The 23804-nt window shown below is 39.4% G+C and overlaps 3 protein-coding genes across 3 annotated transcripts in view; 2 read left to right on the forward strand and 1 right to left on the reverse strand.

Moving 5' to 3' along the window:
• Positions 1-152: 152 nt before the first annotated feature.
• Positions 153-5713, forward strand: LOC111608689 (polymeric immunoglobulin receptor-like). Its single transcript, XM_023334431.1, has 8 exons — positions 153-319; positions 693-1016; positions 1998-2318; positions 2461-2739; positions 2836-2919; positions 3440-3541; positions 3616-3680; positions 3765-5713. The coding sequence occupies exons 1-8, from the start codon at positions 283-285 to the stop codon at positions 3858-3860; spliced, it is 1308 nt and encodes a 435-aa protein (XP_023190199.1). The 5' UTR covers positions 153-282; the 3' UTR covers positions 3861-5713.
• Positions 5714-5886: 173 nt separating this feature from the next.
• r3hcc1l (R3H domain and coiled-coil containing 1 like) lies at positions 5887-11967 on the forward strand. The gene is made up of 7 exons (XM_005805110.3): positions 5887-6544; positions 6737-7193; positions 8342-8529; positions 9137-9207; positions 9680-9775; positions 10292-10432; positions 11208-11967. The coding sequence occupies exons 2-7, from the start codon at positions 6753-6755 to the stop codon at positions 11258-11260; spliced, it is 990 nt and encodes a 329-aa protein (XP_005805167.1). The 5' UTR covers positions 5887-6544; positions 6737-6752; the 3' UTR covers positions 11261-11967.
• A 3662-nt stretch (positions 11968-15629) lies between these two features.
• LOC102226833 (lysyl oxidase homolog 4-like) overlaps positions 15630-23804 on the reverse strand; it is a 31725-nt gene continuing 23550 nt past the window's right edge. Inside the window, exons 11-15 of the mRNA XM_023334646.1 lie at positions 22481-22724; positions 21104-21219; positions 20146-20282; positions 16682-16793; positions 15630-16560 (exon numbers count right to left, since the gene is read on the reverse strand). Of these exons, the coding sequence (XP_023190414.1) occupies positions 16490-16560; positions 16682-16793; positions 20146-20282; positions 21104-21219; positions 22481-22724 (680 nt within the window). The 3' untranslated portion in view covers positions 15630-16489. The remainder of the gene's footprint in view (positions 16561-16681; positions 16794-20145; positions 20283-21103; positions 21220-22480; positions 22725-23804) is intronic.

Here is a 23804-nt window from a genome sequence, read left to right on the forward strand (position 1 = left end):
CAGCCCTCCCACATTTCCTATGACCATTTCCTCCAACTTTGTAAACACTTATTTTAATTTTACTAATAATAAGCATGTCTTCTTACTGTTTTGGTTGTTTTGATAGAGTTTAGTTTTAGCATTTGAAAAATAGAGAAAATGATCATTATACACATCATTTATGGGGCCTGCTGATATGTGTGAAGGGCTGAACTCATCACACCAATGTGGTTTCCTTAAAATACGTCATGCTTCACTTCAACATTGTTTCTGGTTTAGTTTGTCGTCCTCAGTAATGCACAGATGTGGAGCTTCCAGATTGTGTTGTTCATCTTGTCTGGTAAGTTTTAATATTTATTTGTTTTCAAATATAAATTAAACAGTTTCCATTGGCTTTAAAAAGCAGGAGTAGATTTTGTCATTTTAAAATCATAAACATTTTCTTAACATTATAAAAATTTAGAATAAAATCAATTAGACAAGATGGCGCCCTCTGTAGCTGACATACTACTTTTGTTTTTCGATTTGCTTTTAAATAAATACGTCTAAAATCTATCCATTGTCTTTTACAGATACGACCTTTTCTATTTATATATTTACTGTTTGCTGAGGAGTCAGACTAAGAATTTCATTCTATTTTTTTTACACATGACAATAATTTTTATTTAAAGTTAGTTGCGTTGAATTATATTTTTGTTCTCTCCTGTTTCCAGCTGCTGTGTGTTGTGTGAGCCGTGCTGCTGGTTTGATTCATGTGTTTGGATACGAAGGAGGAAATGTGAATGTTTCTTGTCCATATGACGAGGGTTATGAAAGTTATGAGAAGTATCTGTGTAACGACCCCTGTGGAAAAAACGATGTTTTCACAAGATCCCAAAAACATAAGAACAAATACTTCACCTATGATGACAAAACATCAAGAATCTTCACTGTGACCATCTCTGGTCTATATTTGGATGATGCTCAAACATACTGGTGTGGAGTGAGCAGAAGAGGAAAAGATCTCTACACTGAAGTAAAGCTGGAAGTAAGAAAAGGTAAATAGTTTTAACTGGAAGATTAAACATTTGAGGTAGCATAATAGATTGAACTTTACAGATGATACACAAAATAATGTATTAGCAGAAATGTTTTCATGAAGATACTCTGAAATGCAACATTTTGAACTTCCCTCATTCTGTCTCAGGGCAGTCAGACGGTCAGAACTGATTTACACTGACAGAAAATGTTGAATTATCTGCAAATAAATTCAACATTTACTATATAAGACTCTGAGGCCTTAGAAAGGAAAGCAAGAGAATGAAAACTGTGTGAAAACAGATTCAACACTGAATATCACTGAAATATTTTGAACATGGATATAAATATAACAGTTCTTATATTTACAATATTTCAAAAATATTTAAAGATTCTCAACAATCTTGGAGGTTTTTCTGCACCGGCAGTGAGTAGCGCATCATTGATAAGATAAAGATGAGGATTTGTCCCTTAAATGTTTCACATCCATGGCAACATTTTATATTGAATGTGTCCTGATATACATGATGTTCTATAAACTACAATGGACTAAAAAACTACAACACAGCAGGAAGTTTCAGGAAGTCAGAAGACTTAAAAAAAGAAATCTTAAAAGTCTGAAATAAATGAAGCATCTTAACTTCTTACATATATATCAATTGGTCATTAAAAGAAAAAGGTAACAAAATTAATTGCATTTCATGGTATTGTTGTTGAAAGGAAAAATACTAATTTAGTTGTTGTACAGTAATGTAATTTATATAAAATCAACTTGGTTACACAGCTATACATTTCAAATATTGCTGTGTAAGCAAGTAAGCATGCATTGAATATAATTTCTTGTGGGCAATACGTTTTTGTTTTTTTACATTTTAATTTCACTCATATTAAGAGAATGTTATGAACTTTTATATTCTAATTTACTTAATTCAAGTTTCTGGTGAACTGTACAGGTTTATGTATCTTTTATTATCTGACAGACTTTTTTATCTTCCTATCAGACAGATGCTGCGACAAAGTGAATAAAATCCAAAGTATTGAGGAAGGTTCAGTGACCATCAGCTGTCCGTACGACTCTCAGTCTGTCAACAAGCTGAAGTTCCTCTGCAGAGGAAACCGGCCCTCCACATGTCGACAGCAGGCAGTGATCACCTCTAGCAACACACAAAATGGACGATTCAGAATCTCTGATGACAGGAAGTCAAGAATATTCACAGTGACCATTTCCAGTCTGACCCTGAAGGATTCTGGGTCGTATCTTTGTGGAGTCCAGAGAAACTCAGGATTTGATTATTTCTCTGCTGTTGAACTGGAGGTCAAAGGTGAGAAATGATAACATTCCTTAATTTCCCCTCCCCCATTTTTGAATTAGTGAAAAGAGCACATATTTTATAAATTGATGCACAGACATTTGTACCACTAAATCTTATATAGATTCATGTATGAATAAAATCTCTCTGACAGAATTAAAGTCATACAACATCAGTGGCATCGAGGGACGTCCAGTAACTCTGCAGTGTCCTAATTCAGGACAACAACATGATAACAAGAAGTTCCTCTGTAAAGGAGACCAACACAACATCTGTACAGACATGATGGAGAACCAAACAAAGTTCAAGCTGCTCAATGTCTCCTCCACCTGTTTCTCTGTGATCATCACTGAACTGGAAGCAGCTGATGCAGGAACATACTACTGTGGTTCAGACTCTCAGCTGAGATTCATAAAGATACAGCTGGCAGTCGGTGAGACCAACACAGAGAGAGATAGAATAATAAAAAGCAACACAAAATCTAGGTTAAGGTTTTTTACCACATTATGTTTTGTATTTTCTCTGACAGTCTCTCCAAATAAAACCAGCTCTGTGGCTCCAACCAGCTCTGCTGAACATTTGACATCACAGCCACCATCATCACATAATCCTGGTAAACTCTTTAGATTTCTTTCTATATCTCTGTTACTCCTGTTGTTTGTTCAGTCTTCTCATTCCAATCATTAGAAATATCCAGATGTTCAGAGTTATCTTCTCTGAGCTGCTTTATAACGTAAAGTGGATTTCTGCATTATTAAACTGAAGTCTGAGTTTTATCAGTTTTGAATTGACTGATATAAACAACAATCCAGACCTAACCATCTACATTAACAAAGCATTTACACATTCATAAAAGGAGATTTTTTAGGTAAGACAGTAAAGTTTCTCTTTTCAAGGAATCATGCCACTGAGGTTTGAACTTGAAGTGGTAGACATATTGACTTACCATAATGGATTTAAATGTATCAACAATAAGTTAAGAAAACCATCTAAATGTGGTGGAGATAGAACGAGAAAACAGGAACATGTCTATCAGGTCTGACTAAAATAAGTAATTCATGTCATTCTGTGATGTTTCTGTGGAGGGTTCTGTTTCTGTGAACCAGCTAAGTTCTCCATTTCCTTGTTTTCAGATGTTTCTTTATTCTACATTCTGCCTGCGGTCTTCGCTCTGCTTCTGATCCTGACATTTGTCCTTTTGCTGGTTTTAAAATACAAATCAAGGATCAAGCAAGGTACATTTATACAGATTATACACTAACACATAAATCTTCCACAGAATCACATCATGTTTACTTTGTGTTTTCAGTGGATGGAATCAATGCAAACGTGTTGAACTCTGCTGATAGTAATGTGGAGATGAGAATCAATGATGTGAGTAAATTCAACTTCAGCTACAAGATATTTGATGTTTCTTGCAAAGAGAAACCAATTAATTTCATATATTATTATTTTTAGGTCTATGATTTACAAGAGGATGTTGTTTACATGAACTCTTCCTTTCCAAACATGTTGAATCGTGATAACAATGATATCTACAACAACATCCTTTAAAGGAGACCAGCAGAAGTTAAGAACCACGTGACCAATGTTTCTAACATCTTGGGTGTGATGATGGCCCCCTGCCTGCTGTTTTGCAATGTGGCCTGTTAATTTTCATTCAATGAGGGTCTTGGAGTTGGGAGTTGCTTATAATCACTGGTCCACCTGGATCATGTATCCAGGGGCCTGGATGACCATTCATGGACATCCAGGCCCAGAAGCAGAGAGAACTAGAGGTCAGATCGAGAGGCGGAGCCAGGAACCAGAAGGTGTGGGGTGCTTCAGTCGCTTGACACGATGTGGGAAAAAGTTTGTGGTTCGGATGGACCACATGTGGAGGAGTCGCTTGACCAGACCTGGGAGCAGAGGCTGAGGCCTGTGGGGGCAAACCAGTCCATGACTGAGGGAGATCTGCACCAGGCGGAGGACCAGGCCGAAAGGAGCACACGCCGGTGTAGCGGTTCTTGGGCTGCCGCCCACTAAATCTAGACAATCATTTTAATAATAAATGCCTCTGAAGGGCTTAAAATGGTTCTTGTTGTCGTATCCTCCCAGTTTCTTGTTGCAGTCATCAGAGTCAGGCCGTAACATTGTGTAACAGATGTCAGATAAGGATATTTAATACTTATTAGTATTAAATATCTAATATTTAATACTTATTAGTTTTTATCTCAACTGTTATTAAGGTGTGTTGAAACTATATGCAGACAGAACAAGTCAAATTGACATGTACTGTCATATCAGCCTGGGCAGTGAAGGGCAGATGATCTGTTCACTGTGTCACAATATGCATCTTTAGGCTCTGTTGTGTTTCTGAAACCAAGAAGGAATTTCAAAAGAAGTTTCAAAGAATCTACACATACAAAAAATTATTCACACCTATGGCAGATTTAGGAGTTTGGTCCTATTTTAATTTTAGCATTTTCTTTCACTAGATCCTGTTACTATAAGCAGTTTTTGCAATGAGAGAAAGAGAACCTGGAGAACATCGATGAATGTTCTAAAATAAATAAGCAAACTATAGACAGAAAGTTCTGCTTCACTTATATTTAAACAGGAAATATTCTTGCTGAGATGATACAGCACTAACCACTACACCTCAGCCCTCCCACGTTTCCTATGGCCATTTCCTCCAACTTTGTGAGCACTTATTTTTATTTTACTAATAATAAGCATGTCTTCTTACTGTTTTGGTTGTTTTCACAGAGTTCAGTTTTATTATTTGAAAAATAGAGAAAATGATCATTATACACATCATTTATGAGGCCTGCTGATATGTGTGAAGGGCTGAACTCATCACACCAATGTGGTTTCCTTAAAATACGTCATGCTTCACTTCAACATTGTTTCTGGTTTAGTTTGTCGTCCTCAGTAATGCAAAGATGTGGAGCTTCCAGATCGTGTTGTTCATCTTGTCTGGTAAGTTTTAATATTTATTTGTTTACAAATATAAATTAAACAGTTTCCATTGGCTTTAAAAAGCAGGAGTAGATTTTGTCATTTTAAAATCATAAAAATTTAGGCTAAAGTCAAATAGACAAGATGGCGCCCTCCGTGGCTGATATACTACTGTTGTGTTTCTTTTTGCTTTTAATTAAATACATTTACAATCAATCCATTATCTTTTATAGATATGGCCTTTTCTATTTATATATGTACACTTTGCTGAGGAGTCAGACTAAGAATTTCATTCTATGTTTTTACAAATGACAATAATTTTTATTTAAAGTTTGTTGCGTTGAATTATATTTTTGTTCTCTCCTGTTTCCAGCTGCTGTGTGTTGTGTGAGCCGTGCTGCTGGTTTGATCCGTGTGTTTGGATACAAAGGTGGAAATGCGAATGTTTCCTGTCCATATGACGAGGGTTATGAAAGTTATGAGAAGTATCTGTGTAACAACCCATGTGGAAAAAACGATGTTTTCACAAGTGGCATTGATATTTGGTTCTGTTGGGTACCAGCACATGAAGGTGTAAAAGGCAATGAAAAGGCAAATAAATTATAACAAGTGGAGGGGGCAATAACAATTACAATTCCTTTTGGGACATGGGAAGGGAAATCGCTTATTAAGAGTAAAGAAAATGAAACATGGCAAAAAAGGTGGAATGAAGATAAGAAAGGAAGAAGATTATATGAAGTACAAAAGTCAGTTTTTATTAGAAATATTAATGAGAGAAACAGAAGGGAAGAAATAATAATGATCAGATTAGGAGTAGGTCATACCTATTGAAATGACATTTTATGTTTAATAAGGAGGAAAATAATGATAAATGTGAAAGATGTGGAGAGGAGGAAAATGTAGGACACGTATTGATGAACTGTAAGACATCTGAACCTGAAAGGGAGAAATTGAGAAGAATGGTTGGAAGCACAGCTCAAGAATGGAGTCTTAAAGGGATACTGGGAAATGAAGGAAACATAATGGATATTTACAGATTAAGGAAAGCATTATTTATTTATCTTCAGAATACAAAATTAAAAAATAGAATTTGATAGATGGAAAGTAATGTTGATACACACTCGTGTACAGTAGGTGGCGGTATTCACCTTAAATTTGCCTGCGATCTTCCATATTAGAAAAGAAGAAGAAGGTTGGTTGAGGTGCGTAGAGAACTCCGTCTCCCATAATGCTTTGCTTTTGGTGGCGCTCTCGTCATAGAACGCGACAAAATCTGTTGCTAAACAAACCCAACACTGGTAAGCTAAAGCGAAAATGTGTCTCAGATTTGAATGAAAGAAGTATATTTTAGCGAAATTAGCCAAATGTGTCGAGTAAGGTTACATTTTAAGTGATGTAAACTCTAATACACTGATTTTAAGATTTCGAAAATGTTTCTCATTTTGTCCGTAGCTGTGAAAGTAATTATCTCCGCTTACTGCAATTTTTAGATATTTGAATTTAAACATGGAGGTGGAAAAGCCAAAAGAAGAGGAGCAAAAGGAGGACTGCGCTTCAAACCAGCAAACATCGACAGATGCGTGTCAGTCAAAGAGGCCCAACCAGGCTCTGTACGTCCCCAAACAGCGACGCCAGGCCGCTAAAGACAAAACTCCCACTCAGGGAGAGGACAAACCAAGACCCAAACCTCGATATACAGACAAGGCTCGAAAGAACGCCAAGAACAGGAAGGACAAGGCCAACACCGCAGCAGCTGCTGCAGCAGCTGCAGGAGGCGCAGACGCTCAGAGCTGTGATGTGCAGGAGGAGAGGCTGCAGAATGGGCAGGAAGAGGCTGAAGCTTCATCACAGCAGGAACCAGAATCTCCCCAAGATGAGCAGGAGGACAGCTGGGAAACTCTGTTCAATGATGAAGGAGACTGTTTAGATCCACATCTACTGGAAGAGGTGAGAGCTGTCTGTGGGTTTTAGCGTCTCTGACATTCATCTTCTCCAGCATATTGTGCCTACCGTTTTTGGTGGGAACCTCAAATATATATATGAATCCCCACTAATATTTGGTTACTTAGAGCAGAGTTTCCCCAACCCTGGTCCTGAATTCACACGGCCCTGCATGTTTTAGGCGTTTCCTTGCTTCAGCCCAGTTGATTCAATTGATGACTGATTAACAGGCGTTGGCTTGTTGGCAAGAAGTCCTACCAACATGCCACTAAAACCATCAATTATTGTCTAAAAAACCCAAACATGCACACACCCAATACAATCAGATGAATCAGGTGTATTAAAGCAGGAAAACATGCAGGGATGTGTGCCTTGAGGACCAGAGTTGGGAAACCTGCCAACATGACTACATGATTAACAAGATTGTTTTTTTTTTTGTTTTATTTTACATGCTTTTGGCCGCCTGATATTTCACCACTATTCTAGTCAGAAATGGAGGAGCTCATTTAAATTGGTTGATTTTTTTTTCTAGAACAAAGCAGCTTTTTAAGGTTAGTCTACACATTCTTGATAGAGTTGAGATCAGGCCTTTAAGAAACCCAACTTGTCAATTCCCAAACCAGCTTTGCTGTGTTTGTGATTGGTGTCCTGTTGGAACACCAAAGTGTGCTCAGGCTTTAGCCATCTAACCTAAATTTTTACCTTTAGAAGAAGGGAAGTTCAGGAACTAATAAAGCTCACACTCATTCTAAAGTGGAAGCTACTTAAACACCAATTCAGCTTAACATCAGGTTGGACCTACCAAGAAAGAAGCTCCTGCTCCAATAGTGAGAAGTTCAAGCTTTGCCCACATGGACGATCCTTAATGGCTTCTGGAGAAAAGTTTCATGGCCAGATGAGTCTTAGACTGAGCTTTCAAGAGTGCTGCATCAACTGTCTAGCGTAGTGGTCGATTCATCATCCTGAGGATCATTTTAGCTACTAGAGGTACTGCTGCATTCCACAATAGGGGGGAAGTAATGAAGAAAAACCTAAACTATTCCTAAATTCAACTTCACCTCCAATCAACTCAGAGATTGTTCAAACTTTGACACAGTTGGAGAGGCACATTTGTGTCTCCTTTCATTCATATCTTGTGTCTCTCGCCACTCAAGCTGGCTCTGAGCGAGGGCAGAAAGAAGAAGTCGAAACAGGAACCTAGATTTGACTACTACAATATGGACATGGACGACGAAGACGAGATTGACCTCACAGAGGACGAACTGTCCCACATTGTGGAAATCTACGACTTCCCCGCGGAGTTTAAGACGGAAGACCTGCTCAGGTTATTTCAGTGCTACCAGTACGTATACATCCATCTCATTTGTTTACCTTTGATGGAAAAAATATGTAAATATTTTGATAATTACTCTGTTTAAATCAAATTCTGTTGAGTTTCTCTAAAATCAAACGCAGTTGTGCTTCTGTTGCCTCCCTTCTTGCTCACTGGACGAGTAACATTCCTGAATCTGAGTCCAGTCTATTTTCAGCAAGCTGCCATGACAAACATTTATGCTTTTTATTGCCTGGTAATTTATGGACTCTCATTCTAATAGCTTTTATTTTTTCATTTACTTTAGTGTTTATGCATCTGAAGTAATATTAGATAGTTTGGGCAGAAGAAAAACTTTTAAAGGAGCAAATTCATGGGTTAGCCAATTAAATTGCACCAAAACCTTGGCTTATTATTGCTATAATTGGCAGTGACACAATCACATGCATTCTTTAAGTATGAACCATTCCCAGCACAACTATCTCGATCTAGTTTGATTTAAAATGTCTCCAGATTTTGCTCATGTTCAAATTGGAGAGTTTAAATTGGCTGAGCGAGAACCATCTTTGATTGAGGGTTGTAAGGTTTTATTAAACGATCGGTGCTGGATTCATCTGACTGCTGGCTGGGTTTTCAGACAGAGAGGATTTGACATCAAGTGGATTGATGACTCGCATGCCCTGGGTCTCTTCTCCAGCCCCGTAGCAGGTGAGTGAAGCTTTGCCTCGCTCTTAGCACCGTCACTGGTCCTTCCCTCTCTACCACGTTTTGTACGTCTGTAGCTTCGGCCATTTTAACCCCGGTATTTTGGGTATTAAAAAAAAAAGTGATCTGCCACTGGACGTTTTGTACCAACCTTGAATCAATTCATAACCTGCCTATCTGACCTTGGAGGAGTGTCATACTTGCTTTGACTGCAGATGACTTAAAGTAATCTTCTATCATCTACTCATAGTCTACTTTAAGGAAATATATTAACGTGGGTCCAAGGTCGTAGCTTTTAAAGGCATGGCTACGAAATGGTTTGTTTCTGGAGAAGGTTGGGAGGAAACGGTCATGGGTGTGTATGAACATTAACAGACCCTACACGTAAATACGTCATTAAGTGTATCAATATCGTAATATAAATGGAGCACAAGGTCTGCTGTTCTATTGTTTTGTTTTTCTTTTCACTTTTCAGCCCGAGAAGCTCTCAGAACCAAACACCCACTGATGAAGTTAAGACCACTTTCTAAATCCTCCAACGCCACCAAGGCTAAAGCCCGCAGCTGCTCAGGTACAACTGCATGTTACTGTGTTTTTACTTTACATTAATGTCTCTGTAGTATTTTGATCTGCTGCCAAGAGCCGCAAACTTGGTGATGCTGCCCAGAAATGTCAGTTTTTGCTTCGTTTTATTGTAATACAGCAGAATCTCCAAGCTACCCCTATATTTTAATATAGCGGTGGTTGGATCATGCATTTCATTCAAGGTGGCATTTAAAAGGGTCTTTAAAAGTCTTAAATCTGATCTTCTGAAACCTGGAGATACCTCGATTAGTTATTTCCACTAAATATATTGAATAAAAACAAAAGAAAAGGCAAAGAAAAGAAAACACAACATCTTGAGGACTCCTGCATAGTTTAGTTTAATCAGTAATTCCAGCTGGTTAAGACCAGATAATTTAATTCTGGATTCTTGGAATGAGCAAAAAATAAAAAATTTTATGTATTTTTTTTTTTTATAGTAATACGTTAATATCTATCCAGAGAGAGTAGCTAAAACATTTTACCTCCCTGTTCTTCCTGTAAGACTACCTCCTGCCTGCTAAAGAGCGACCTCAGACAAGCGCGGCGCTGGCTCGGAAGCTTGTGATCGGAGCACTTGGTGTGAAAAGCAACTTAACGAAGGAGCAGCGAGAGGCAGAGAAGAAAAAACTCCAGCAGGCAAAAGGTACATTTACACAAACACATGAGGTTCATCTTCCTGTTGGGTTGCTTAAGTTTTAAATGGAAGATTTTTGTTTTATTAGTGTCATAAAAATAGGTGTTAAAGTTTCTAACAGAATGTCTGAGTGTCAGACAGAAAGCCCAGCCAAGGCCTGAAATAAGAATTTATTGAAATGTGGCGTTACCCCCCCTCTCCCTCCTTACCTGCATGTGCACTGCATGGTCTCTGCCACAAGTGGGAGCTGTCTGTACATCGTCACAGACCTGAGGGGAACGATGCAAACCGATGCCAAGAGAACTCGCATCAGTTGCTGTGCACATCACTGCAGCTCTATAATCAGCATAGCAGCCATTTTCCTTCATGGAGGGAACATAAGTATATAGGCACAGAAAACCACAACTGCAGCCCAACGAGCAGTCAGTCCAGGAAGCAGAGGTCCGGACTGCAGCAAACTAAAAAAGCTTCTTTGTTCTCAGCTTAGGCGCACCACCAGGCTCTTTATTTAAGATCTGTAAATGCACAGTAAATGTGAGTACAGAACAGCATCACGTGTTAAACTGTATGTTCTGGGAAAGTGATGCCACATATAAAACAATTACTTCCAGCTGGCTCCTCAGTCCTGCCACCCGCTCCTCACATCCCTACTTGTGGTAACAGCAGATATATATTTAGATCATTGATTCACCTTCTGGGAGTTATTTTTTTGTTCTTCTGTACTGTAGATGCTTCCACATCTTCATGTGTGTAACATGTTTGCGCTTCTTGATTTACCTTTCAGACCAAAAGCATCTGGCAGCAAAACAAAGAGAAGATGCTTGGGAGGGAAAGTGAATGGACACAAGAATTTTCTTATTTTTTTTTTTATTATTTTGTTGAAAATTACTTGGAACTTCAATTCTGGTTTTCTTTCAACCAGTCATGATTGGAGCAAACATCTGGACTCGCGTTCATCTTTATTAAAGCACAGAGACTCGAGGTGAAACTATTTGATCCAAAGCTTTTACGTTTGGCATTATAATGTTTCAAAAGAGGTTAATCGCTGCTTTAATTAAGACATTGTTGAATTTGATGCTAGCCTAGTGAGTAAAGAACACATTTTTACTCTAAATTACTACTGTTCCTCGGTAATAGCTAACATTTTTAAACTCATACCAGACTCAGACCAACCACTGCCAACCACAAGCGTTACTTTCAAGACTTTGAGTTAGGACATCATGTGTCGTGCATCTTTTTTGTTTTGTTTTTGTTGTTATTGTTGTTCAAGTCTTGTCCTGTTTGCTAAAACCCAGCTTACTGTTGAAATTCATTTGTTGATTTTATTTCAAATGATAAACATCGGGTTCAGTTTGTGCAGATTGTTCATGTGTAAAGATCAGATTGAGGATGTAAGAGACTTAATGAACTCATCTCCGTTGTTTTGTAAGTTTGAACGAATGGTTTCTTTTTTTTTTTTTTTCATTTTTATTCTGATACAAAACTGTTTCAGTAGTTTGAGTTGTGGCCTAAACAAGTAAAAATAAAGCACAATCTTGGCTCAAGTTTTTGAGTTTTTACATTTTTTGTTTTCTGTCTGAGGAAATTAATTTAATGCAGAAAAAGTGGAAAGTGTGACAACAGATGACAAGTAGCCTGTTGGGCTAATTCTGGCACATTTACAGAAAATGTTAATTAATGTGCATTGTCCCTATCAAATACATTAAATTAAAAGGAGAAAAGTTGCTTCTCAAATGTTTTTCCACAAGTAAAAATCTTATAAGTGTGCTGTTTAATCAATTCAACCCCCACGAATCTATATTTTGAAGAACCTCATTTTTTCATAATTATAGCTGCAAATGTTAGCTGTCTCTACCAGCCTGGATTTAAATTTTATATGCACCTGTCTTTTGTTTTAGGATTTTATTTGTAAAGAACGTTGAAGCAAGTATGTTTGAGCTACAATATTAGGAGCAATTGGTACTTTTTGTTGTTTCATTAAAAATAGAAAATCACATTAAGACACATTAAGCTTTGTGGCTATATTATGACAGATTAGGTAAAGATCTAATGGGGTGTAGATATTTTTACAAAAGGTTATATAACAATTTTTTCCTGGAAAGTTTTGACTAGACTTTTTTTTTTCAAGCACCTAGCCTTCTCTAACATTACACTTTGAGATTCAGCCCTCTAATTCAGGCTAAGCTCTCTTAACTAAGCTTCCTTCTGAGTGCACAAACACACTCCCCCTGCCACACACACACACACCTCATGAACAGGAGCGTATTCTGGCAGATGCAGACCGACACCTCCTCTGCGGTTTCACCCAGCTGACTACAGACCATGTGGCACTGCAGCTTGCTCCCGTCTTCTGCCAGAAATCACGCCACGTTTGACCTGGAAAGGTGCATTCAGAGCTGTAGATCTGCCACCTTTTTATTAAACCCAAATATTATTAACTTGAGTGTAGTTGAAAGGTCAGCAAATCGATCTAACATCTTGTCCCGAGTGTAAATAAGTGGAAAAGAAAACATGCCGATCCTGTTGCTCTCAGTCATTCACAGACTTGAATCTTCCCCTGCGAAGCTTCTTATCAGGTCAGCGCAAAACTCATGTGAGAAATTTATTTTGGTTGCAGCCGGAGAGTGACAGAGACTTTGTGCCACGTTGCGCTTAAGAGAGCTAAATTAAAAGCAGCAGCTTCTGAGAAGGCATCATTATATGTTCCTTTAAAAAAACATGACTCTAAATGAGCTCACGGGAATTCATGTTGAGGGACGTTTTTTCATATGAGAATCATCTGGGTCAGTGTTTTGAATTAGAAGTTGTTCAAAATGGATAACATTTCCTGATTCTGCTTGTTTCTACAGAAACAAAAAGTATTTCACCTGAGAGTAGGGTTTATCTGTGAACTCTAATCGAGTGGACAAATAAGGCAGATTTTGTTGATTGTAATTTACATAAAAACACAGAGAACAAAGTATGAAAACGGAGACGTGAAATCAGCCGTCGCAATTTTTTAAATCTCACTTAATGAAGTAAACGGCTACTTAAATGAAAAATCTTGGGCCAGACTAAAAGCCTGGCAACATATATGCCACACTTTTATTCGTAGATGAATCATGTGTCAGCTTGTTGGCACTTCTCCAATTTTGTGTGTGAACCTTTGCTAAAAATATCAGTGAAAAGGTTCAGGGGGTGTGAGTCCATTTGGCAGGGAAAGTAACAATGCACGCAATACCAAAACTAACCGTGAGCTACTTAGAAGGAGGCATAAAGAGTTAGATCTTCAAAAAGTTTCTGGAAGGCAGAAACAGTTCTGATAGAGCTGGGCTCCACCTTCAAGAACGACACATGACGACAGTCTGGATCGCCTCGAGCGCAGAGTAGAATTTACTCAATTTCTGCACAAATTTTCAGCCGACCGCCCTGTTTGTTGTCTCTGTGGCTTAGCGACATACAGAGAGCAAGAAGCTGTGTTTTTTTTGTTTTTTTTTCGTTAACCAACGTCGTGTGAGATCCGAGCCCTGCCCACAATGTCATGCTTTTTATTGTGGCTTCACGAGGAGGTGATGTACCGCAGAGCAGCGTACTTTGAGACTCGTACACAATCATTAGATTTACAACACAAACACAAACCACTACTGAGCAAGTGGTGAGCACAAGTGCAAGCTCTGCTCCATGCGTAGAAACGGGTTTCATTAAGCAAATGAAATGAGGCAGGGTCTAAATAAAGGAGTAATCTCATGTGCCGGCACAGTAAATGACCCCTGGAGGAGGAGGGTGTTGTGTATCCTAGCAGCAAACACTCAGAAAGTTTGTCTTACGTCATTTGATTCGCTTTTCTAATTTTCTAACTTTGTGTCTACAGGCATTTTTAGCGAAGACATTTATTTTATATTTTGTGTTTCTTTGTCCTCCGTTTTAAGCGCAAGTGCACAGAAAACAAAAGCAGGACTTTATTAGAGGTGACCTATTATGATTGCTTGAGCAGGTTATGGTTATGGTAGATCTTTGGTCTATACAAAACATGTTCATTACATTCTTAGATGACGAGATTTTAGTCTATTTTGAGCTCCTTTCAGAATGAGCTGTTTTAGGGACTCTGCCACTTTGAATACAATCACAGTGGCTTGCAGAAGTAATCATAACCCCTTTCAATTTTCAATATTTTGTCACATTACAACCAAAAAACATAAATATATTTCATTGGAATTTTATGTGAAACACCAACACAAAGTGGTATTCAGCTGTGAAGAAGTAGAAAAAAATACACATGGTTCAAAACATTTTTTATGAATAAATAAACATAAAAGGAGTAATCTCCTTTTATGTATATGGGGTATATATATATATATATATATATACATATATATATATATATATATATATCATAGGGGAAGTGTCATGCAAGAATAATATATATTGATAATTTATATTGCTATTTTCACCTGGTGTTTTGTACTATAAAGTATCAATTTTTCATTTAGCTTAACAAATTTTAATTTTTAATACAAATAAGTATTTTTAGTCTGTTGCTCCTTTAAGACTAAAATCCGTAACACTGGTATGATGTGACCTAATTACAAACGATGCTAATGATGTTACGTATGTTAAACACATTCTAGCAGAATAGCTTAGGAACGATAAAGCATCTGGTGTGGGCATGTTGGTATGGAGGCCCCCCAAATTAAAATCTGCTTAGTACCCCAAAAAGTCTTGGGTCAGCCCTGCAGATTCTTCAAGAAAAAGTACAGCAACAAAGTTTTATTCTCCACTCGGTTTTAACTCTATGTTTCCAGCTCTATTTTTCCTCACAGAAGTCTGACATAGATGTAGCAAAAACTCTGAGTGGCTTGTGGCTTGAAGAACTGAGCCAGTGACAATAAAAACAAAAAAAAAAATGGAGCGAGGAATGAGACAGACACCATGTTGCACCTCTGACTGACTGCCTGAGTCATGCCCAATCTGTGACGAAAGTTAATGAAGTGAAGGAAAAGTCACATGTATCGGCCAAAGTAACCACAGAGTTAGGTTATAGAGTTAGATTGTGATTGGTTAAAAAATGACGAAAAAACCCCCCCCAATAATAATCAACACGTCTTTGGAGGCAGCTTGCAAAATTTCCATATCCTGACTGAAAACTTTTAACTTTATTCTTATTTCTCTTTCGTTTTAGCTGGCAGTCTCAGGCCCTGCCCACAAATAACCAGTACTGACATGATCAGACATTTTGTAAATCTGACTTTTATTCTTTCGCTACTGTTACCAAGTACTCTGAAGCTCGATGCAATGGTACAACCAGATCTCATGTTGCTCCCTTGTGTTTGACAAGGAAAGATCAGACAAAGTGGAAGTATCTGTCATAATAAAATTAACAATACAATCAAGTTTCAACTTCAAAGTACATTAAAATTCTGCATAAATTAAAGAACCTGAAGAACAATAGTTGAGAGAGGTAATATAAGACTGTACATGACAATACATTTGCAATACATTACAGTATTTATTTAAAACAGAAGCAAAATAGCACCATGAGATGAAATAAATCTAAAAGAAAACTAAAATAAAGAAAAACACACAGTTCTGACAGTAAATCCTGGATGTTGTTACGTGGACGGTGAACGTACTGGAAGTCCATTTTGTTTACTTTCGTAAATATGTGGACAATTGAGTGATGCACGATACAGGTTCTCCTCATGTGCCTTCGTCTCACTACTTATAACTGTGGCTATGATTTAAACAAGGCGTTAACATTTGTTAAAAAAAAAGGCATGTTTTTGAATCTGTAAACTGCTTTATCACAAATCATGGTCCAGCTTTTGTCTTCTTTTGCATCCCTTTCTCTTTCTACATGTATTCTTTATTCCTATTTAACGTTCAAACAAAAACCAAATCTTCTCACAATGCTCTATCACAGGACCCTAAAAAACAACAAAAATAAAAAGCCATTTCTGTCCTTTCCTTCCGTTCACTTTCTTCCCGTCTCTCTCAGCTTTTCCGATTTACTGTTGTTTACTCTTCGCCGCCTGACTTCTGAGGCCTGGAAAAGAGCCGTACAGTTCTTAAATGTACATGTTCCGTAATTCACAAGAAGTTGTTGGAAAGCTGACGCTGGTGGTCGAACAAGTCCTCCTCCTCGGCGCTGTATGCGTCAGCTGATAAGAAACGAATAAACCAAGAGATTTTTTTTTAAAAAAAGCATAAAAAGCAAATACGGTAATCAGTACAAATTCTTCAATACGTTGAGGGGTTTTTATGTGCGGCATGCTGCGTTACCTGCATGGCAGCGGAAGAGATAAACTCGTGCTCCGTCGTACTTGCACCGGCAGCGCATCGCATTGTTTTGGAAATCAGACTCGGCCATGTCCAGGCTGGGGTTCACTTCAACCTGCACAAGAAGAGAGACGAAAGGATAGATAAATATCATGACTTATTATCACCTTCCACATATTCAGAGAGCATTTATTAAACGTGAACTTTTTTTTTTTTACATCTTGTCTGTTATCATTTATCTGATAAACTAACACAAAGTGGTGCGTAGTAGTCAGTGGCGCACGCAGACATTTTGGAGGCCAGGTGTTCAAGTGGGGGGAAAAAAAAGGTTCACCTCGGCTGTCTGAGTGGCGTGAGATTTTTTTTGTACATGCAAATGTATCTAATGCAAATCATAAGCCATATGCTAACAAGCTTGAAAACAATACAAATAGTTAAGAAAGATTGTCAAGCACAGTTACAAAAATGTGGGACGTTTACATAGTTTAAGAATACTACCTTGGACTACACACTAAAAAAACAACAAACAGTTTTAGAAGGGCACGTTTTTAGAGTGTTTCACTAATGAACATGTGGTATGTATATGTATTTCCCCCCTGAATCAGTACTTTGTGGCCCCAGATTTTGTTGCATTTACATCTGCGAGAATGTTTGGGTTATGCCTGTACCGCATTTAGAAACTCAGGATTTTGCCCGATGTTCTTGAAAGAAACTGTGGTCAAGATCACCCATGAACATCAATTTTGCCACAATTTCCCAGTTGCACTAAGGTGTGTATTTGCAGCCCTCCAACAGACTTTCACTCCATCCATATTTCCATCAACTCTCATCAGCCTACCCGTCGCTGCTAAAGAATTAGTCCCGACAGAATGAGGCCACCGTTACCGTGCTTCTAAGTGGGGATGGTGTGTTGCACGATATTAGTCTCCCACTCCATACTGTTTAGCATTAAGGCTTATTCTCCTTAAGATCAGAGGAACCTTCTTCCAGATGTTTGCTGTGGCAAGCCCTAACAGGAGTTATTATGGCTCTCTTTCAACATTGACTTCCTTCTTTCCCACTCTCACATAAAATACAGATTTGTAGAGTGAGCAACCAAATGGCTCTCTTGTAAACAGATTCCCCCACTTTCTTCTCTCCAGAGAAACCACATGTTCCTTGGCTGCTTCTCCGATTAATGCTGTCATGATTCGGTAGGTTTGCAGTTTTCAGAAGATTAAGTTAAAAGCGTCTCTTTGAGATGTTCAAATTTCAGAATATTGTTCTTAAGCTAGCCCCCGCCAACCACAACTTTCTCTCTGTGTGCCTTGATCTTCGTACAATAGCTGGATTTATAGTAAGATTATGTTACTAATTAGGTGACTTCTGGAAAGGGGTCGATAGAGCTGGATTTCACTTACGGGCATCAGATTAAAAGATGACGAGTACAAGAACATGTCACCCTTTTAAGATTTGGTTTTACACGTACAATCCGCACTACAAACACACTGAAGTTTGTGGCTGTAACGTGAGAAAAATATTTAAAAAAAAAAATTGGCCAGGCACTTCAGATTACTGAGGAGTCTGAGGTTGATGGATTCGTGAATTCGCCTCTGCTCTGAGATCAGCGGCTTCCTCAAGGCTCCCAGGGTCACATGGGAAAACCTGTTTTGCTCTGGACAAAACGAAACTGTACATTTTGTCCTTTTAAAAAAACGAAGGGAAAAACCTTGGGGAGAGCAGGGGGGGTGTCAGTTCTCTGGACGGTTATGGAACAACAGCTCGCCGGTCCGAGAAACCACAGGATTATTGTTTTCTGCTTTTCTATATGGCATCGAATGTATAAACTCAGACGACGGATGACATCACTTTCCACTGTTATCTCTGCAGAGGGAAAGGGGGTTGCAGAAAAAAAAAGCCCAGAGATGCAGATGATGGTTTGGAGTTTGTAGCCTATCATTAGACTGCAGTCATGGTTGGTTGCCATGGCGGCTTGTTTTCCACTCTGTCTGCCTCCCATATATAAGAAAATGAACTTTCCTGATGCACACATCAAACAGATAACCTGACCGCATATTCATTAAAGCGGCCCAGTCTAAAAAATTTTTTTTTATGTACCGTTTAAATGGTGCGGTCCTATTTATATTTACAGCCTCAGGATTCAGGGTTAAAAATATTCATAACTGTTATTCTTTTCGGCAGCTTTCAGGCAACGCGTTTGGGAACGTGAACTGGATCTGCTATAACGTGTGGGAGACCGGAGAGCGATTTCGGGCCGCGAGTTTACAGCCTTTGGTGTAAAACACTTCAGCTTCGCGACAGTTGATGCTTTCTTAAAAGCTCTCGTAATAATGTGACACAAAGGGGCCACAAGCCATTTTACGGGACAATGAAAGTTGCGTTAAAAAGCCTGGGAAGGTTGTGCTGCTGATCTTTCAGAAAGCGAGTGCAACCGGGGGCTGAGGTGGACGTGACTCATCAGCGTAAATGTATGCTGCTTAAAGTGGCTGCCTGGTAAAGATGCAGAAACACCCAGCTGCGTGAAAGATGAACGAGGATCCACGCCCTCCGTCGCGAGGTTACGGGGAGCTTATCTGCGTTCGCGACCACGAAATCGTTCTGCCGGGTCGAGCTTGGCCAAACACGGTAGGTCTCACAAGTGCAAGACGTAAACAATCTGAATTCAGCACAAACAACCAGAATAAAAGAGAAAGAAAGAAAGAAAAAACTGTAAACACAGTCCTGGTGATCCTGCTGAGAATAAATAGAATAAATGATAGAGATGCAGGAGGGATGAGTAGGTCACCGCAGCAGATCGGATGTCTCGGCGCAGATGTGGACGAGCTCACGTTTCAACCTGTAATGTGCTGACTGAGCTTTTCCTCCGCCACTAGGTTTGTTCTCTCTATAAAGGGCGGACTAACAGTAGGTCTGCTTTCTATATAAATCTAGACTAAATTTACTTTTCTTAAACACGCACACACCCTTAAGACTGCGTTTCTGCTGTACACCTGACTGACTGGAGGGCCAGCCAAGAGCCATTTAGAGAAAATTACAGCCTTTTATCGCAGCTTTTATCTCATGTGTGCCTTGAGATGTCGAAACACAAAATGCTCGCTTTACTTTTCGCCCCCACCACCACTTTCTTGCCCGACACGGGACCTCGCCACCGAAATCACTGATGACGTTTCAGCAAGAAGATTAAAAATAAGGATTTTCACAGTTTTCACAGTACACCTGTTTTCTGTTTTTTTTTGCCACCCATTTTGAACGTGCAAACACGCAAATTAACTGCTGAACGACTGCATTCATTTCCACAGAGGTAATGAATGCAGAGAGGATGGATGGATGGATGGAGAAAGGAACAGGAAATGTAGGAAAATACAGATTTCCTTCATGCTCTTTTGTACCAAAAATAAAACCCCAGATTTTCCCCAAACTGGTGATTCCCAGAATGCTGTTTTGTGTACTTTTCTAACCGGACTGACCTGAAAGATGTAGTCACCAGGTCGAACATCTGTGATGTCCACCCACTGGCAGTCGATGTCATGGCGGTACGTGTCCCAGCAGCCCACGGAGATGCCCTGCTGGCCCCAGTTGTAGCAAGCGTATCGCTTATGGATACCTGCAGGGGTAGAAAATACAAATATGGGACATCATATATGTTACATCTATGTGGTGCAACATTTCTCATGGTAGTCACTGTGGGTTAAAAATACCGGATATAATTGGTGTGTCTTTTTAAAGAATAAAAACCATCTACAGTCAATGAAAGATTTACCGGCACATAATGAGTATAATGCTGTTTTTTTCTCTTTGTAGCAATTTGGTCTTTACTGTATAGATGATATATAAGCTGTCTTGTGTTTAATCGCTGTTTTCTCCCCCAAACCTTCGTTATCTTTTGAAGTGGCTTTGAACAATAGTTCTCTAGACAACTTTACTTTTAAGATCTTCTTTTGATGTCCTTTTTTTTCCCGTTTCCCTAACTCTGACATGTAATTATTTCACACATAAAAAGCTTTTAGCCTCAAGGGATAAACCAGTGATTTGGCATCAAATACCAGACAGCTTTGCAAAGAATAGTTTTTAAAGCAGATCTTGGGGCACGTTGTAATGATCCATTTGTCACAATTACGCATTTGTTTCATTTTCTATCTAAATACCTTTGTCCTATTTAGACAGCCTGCAAGTTTGACAAACACAGAAGAAAATAGTTGGAAATTCCCAAAGAGTTGTTTGCTCCAAACTCAGCACAAAGAGGAGGACCACCTAGACCCGTCACTTCTTTACTTGTCCTCTCTCAATGGAAAATATGTAATAACGTACAAGGAGCGAAAGGGAATGAAAAAGGAGTGACCCAGAAATAACGGAGAGAGCTTAAAAAAAGACCAAAGAACTCTTAATCTGGACCACCGTCACAGAAGGGTTTTTTTTTTTTCTCACCATCGGGGCAGTAGGTGTCCTCCAGGCAGAAGCTGGCCTTGTGACCTTCAGCCACCTTAGTGCCGTTGAGGGTGAGCAGATCGTAGTGGGTGAACACCTCGATGCTGTGGTAGTGTCTGGAAGCAATGCATGGAAGAAACAAACACGAAAAAAAAACAAAAAAACACAGTTATGAAAGGAACTCAGAACAGCCTTCATAAAAACAATCCTTGTGTTTCTTTTTCAGTCTTTTGATTTTATATTAGTATGAAATATGACCGCCATAAAAGCGGCTACGGTTCCCTGCAGCTGTCAGACGGGCGTGATGAACAGCTGGGAAAGCCTCCTGGGAAAAGGGAAGATTTCACTTTCCAGTTGTGTTTCTTTGCCTCGTAGAGCAATACCCAAAGCAAAAGGTTACCAAAACTGCAAGTGAAACCCTGTGTTTGCTGGTGGCGAAGGTAGCAATTGGGTTGTGGTCGTCCTCCTTGTTCTAGGACACAGAACCACAGCTGCTGTGATAAGGACCCAGGCGTCTGTGACGTAGGTCCTGGTCACGACTGTGACAACAGGGTTAGCCAGAAACAAGGATGCTCATAGTAAACTTTATCTGTGTTTGTTAAGTGACAGGCGTTTAAAGGGTGATTACTATTTATAGACAGCAGTCTATTTTATGCTGCACTCAAGGATCTCATTTCACTTTCTAAACCTTGTGTTTGCTATTCATGTAAGACGGCAGAGGTTTAGTTTGGAATCTGTCCAGAATCGTGTGCAGCTCGTAAAGCCTCAGAGCAACACACTTCTGCTGCTTATCCTGGATGGTTAAGACCACAGACTTTAACGTGTTCAATCGCCCCCATGACTAATCACTTTGTAGACCGGTAATTGTGAACTTGTGCCACAGATTCTCAGTTGGATTGAGGTCTGGACTTTGACTGGGCCATTCTAACATATGAATGTGTATTGATCTAAACCATTCACTTGTAGCCCAGGCTGTGTCATTGCCTCTGGTAGCCTCTAACAGGATTGACATGTTTTTAGCTCTGTTCATCTTCCCATTAACTCTGACCTGTTTACCTGCCCCCATGATGCCGCCACCACCACCATGTTTCGCCATGTTTTCAGCCACACCAAACCAGGCCACGGTGGTAACATTTTGGTCTCATCCGACCAGACATTATGTTCTTTCATAACGTTTCTTCCAACAATAACCTTTTGTTTTCTTGCCACTTTAGCTTAAGGACCAGATTTGTGGCGTGCACAACTTGAGGTTGTCCTGTCAACAAACCTCCCCTTCACATTAAACGGTACCTTTTTTAAATTCAAATCTAAATATTCGTCGGAGAATTGAAGCATCTCTTAAAATACGAACTCTGGGAGCCTCCCTCCCATCCTCACCTGTGACACTGATGCCAGACCCAACTCTCCCTGGTGGCTCGCGGTCTGAAGTCAGCCAGTCCCATGTTCATGATGCGGGAGGAGAAGCGCAACAGTCTGCGATGTCCGTAGGGCCAGTTCATCCTGGCGGCGGAGGAGGACAGGCAGTTCTCCTCGTTGGCGCAGGTCAGCAGGTGAAGAGGCCGGTCCTCCAGGTAGGCCGACTCCTGGACGAGCTGGGCGTCCACCACAAGGTCCGGAGCGGCTGCAGGAAATCATTCAGGTTCAAAACAAGAAGACATTCAATCTTGTGCTTAGCTGCTTAAAAAAAGTTCATATTTGTATGTACAGTATATAGTCTGTGTTTGCTTCCTTGTCTTCGTTACAGCAAACATAAGGAAGGAGAGTTTCTAAAGTTAAAATAACCAGTTTCCACATCCACAGTTTTTTCCCCCCATTTTCTAGTTTGCCACACTGACACACAACACCAGATGATACGTTGGAGTTGAAGTTCATTCATGTGTTGACAGACTGTGGTGTCCGATTTTCTGCCTGTGAATGATCTCAACAAATTCAAGAGGTTAAGATTGGTCAAAATTTGAAGAAAAGTTTCCATTCTTATCCCGCTGTTGTGAATATAATATCCACCACCTGATGGAGTAATGTGGAATAAAATTCCCAGCCGCTGGGAATCCGCTGGTGTCAGGAACTGGAGGATTTTCAGCCTACTGGACCCTGAAGTGTTAACAGCGGGTTGGAAACTAAAAATGTCCATTTCAGTATATGCACCATAATAAGGCTACCAGGTTGTGGTAACATCAACGCTCAAAGTCCAAGCTGTTGCAATCAGAAGATGACAATATGGGCTGTTTTTGGTGTTTAAGGTGAAGCCACAGAAAGCAGATATGTTGATTAAGCTGTTTGAAAGAAAACTGCATTTTCTAAGACATGTTAAAACTGGTTGCAGTTCGTTCAAACTTCAAGAGGGAAGAACTTTCAGCAAGGATTAACAGCGTGCATAGTGTGGTCATCTCAGAAAGATTGTTGCTATACTTAAATAGCTTCTAACACACAATTAGTGACTTTTTCTGGTGTTAGTGGAGAGTTTTGGAGGCTCTGACCGGTAGCGCCCCCAGAAAATCTTTCAAGGGGCAGCCAGACCACACCAGTAAAAGCTTTACGGCGGCTCAAAATAAGATAATAAAATTAAAAGATGGATCGCTCTTAAAATTCTGGCAGTACAATTGGCTTATCACCTCAGCCTCTTAAAAGGTGCTCACAGGCAAACCCAGCTGTCATTTAGCAGTTCCTCCCAGCAGAAATCAGACCGGCACCAGGGCAAGAC

This window comes from Xiphophorus maculatus, chromosome 5, assembly GCF_002775205.1.
Source record: "Xiphophorus maculatus strain JP 163 A chromosome 5, X_maculatus-5.0-male, whole genome shotgun sequence".
Classification (NCBI taxonomy): domain Eukaryota; kingdom Metazoa; phylum Chordata; class Actinopteri; order Cyprinodontiformes; family Poeciliidae; genus Xiphophorus; species Xiphophorus maculatus.

Excerpts from the sequence above, each read along its gene's own strand:
- LOC111608689 (XM_023334431.1), top strand. The coding sequence starts at position 283 with ATGTGGAGCTTCCAGATTGTGTTGTTCATCTTGTCTG. Across the intron at positions 2,740-2,835 it reads AAAGATACAGCTGGCAGTCG|TCTCTCCAAATAAAACCAGC; the intron begins GTGAGACCAACA and ends TTTCTCTGACAG. Across the intron at positions 3,681-3,764 it reads TGGAGATGAGAATCAATGAT|GTCTATGATTTACAAGAGGA; the intron begins GTGAGTAAATTC and ends TATTATTTTTAG.
- r3hcc1l (XM_005805110.3), top strand. The coding sequence starts at position 6,753 with ATGGAGGTGGAAAAGCCAAAAGAAGAGGAGCAAAAGGAGGACTGCGCT. Across the intron at positions 9,208-9,679 it reads CTTCTCCAGCCCCGTAGCAG|CCCGAGAAGCTCTCAGAACC; the intron begins GTGAGTGAAGCT and ends TTCACTTTTCAG. Across the intron at positions 10,433-11,207 it reads AAAACTCCAGCAGGCAAAAG|ACCAAAAGCATCTGGCAGCA; the intron begins GTACATTTACAC and ends TTTACCTTTCAG.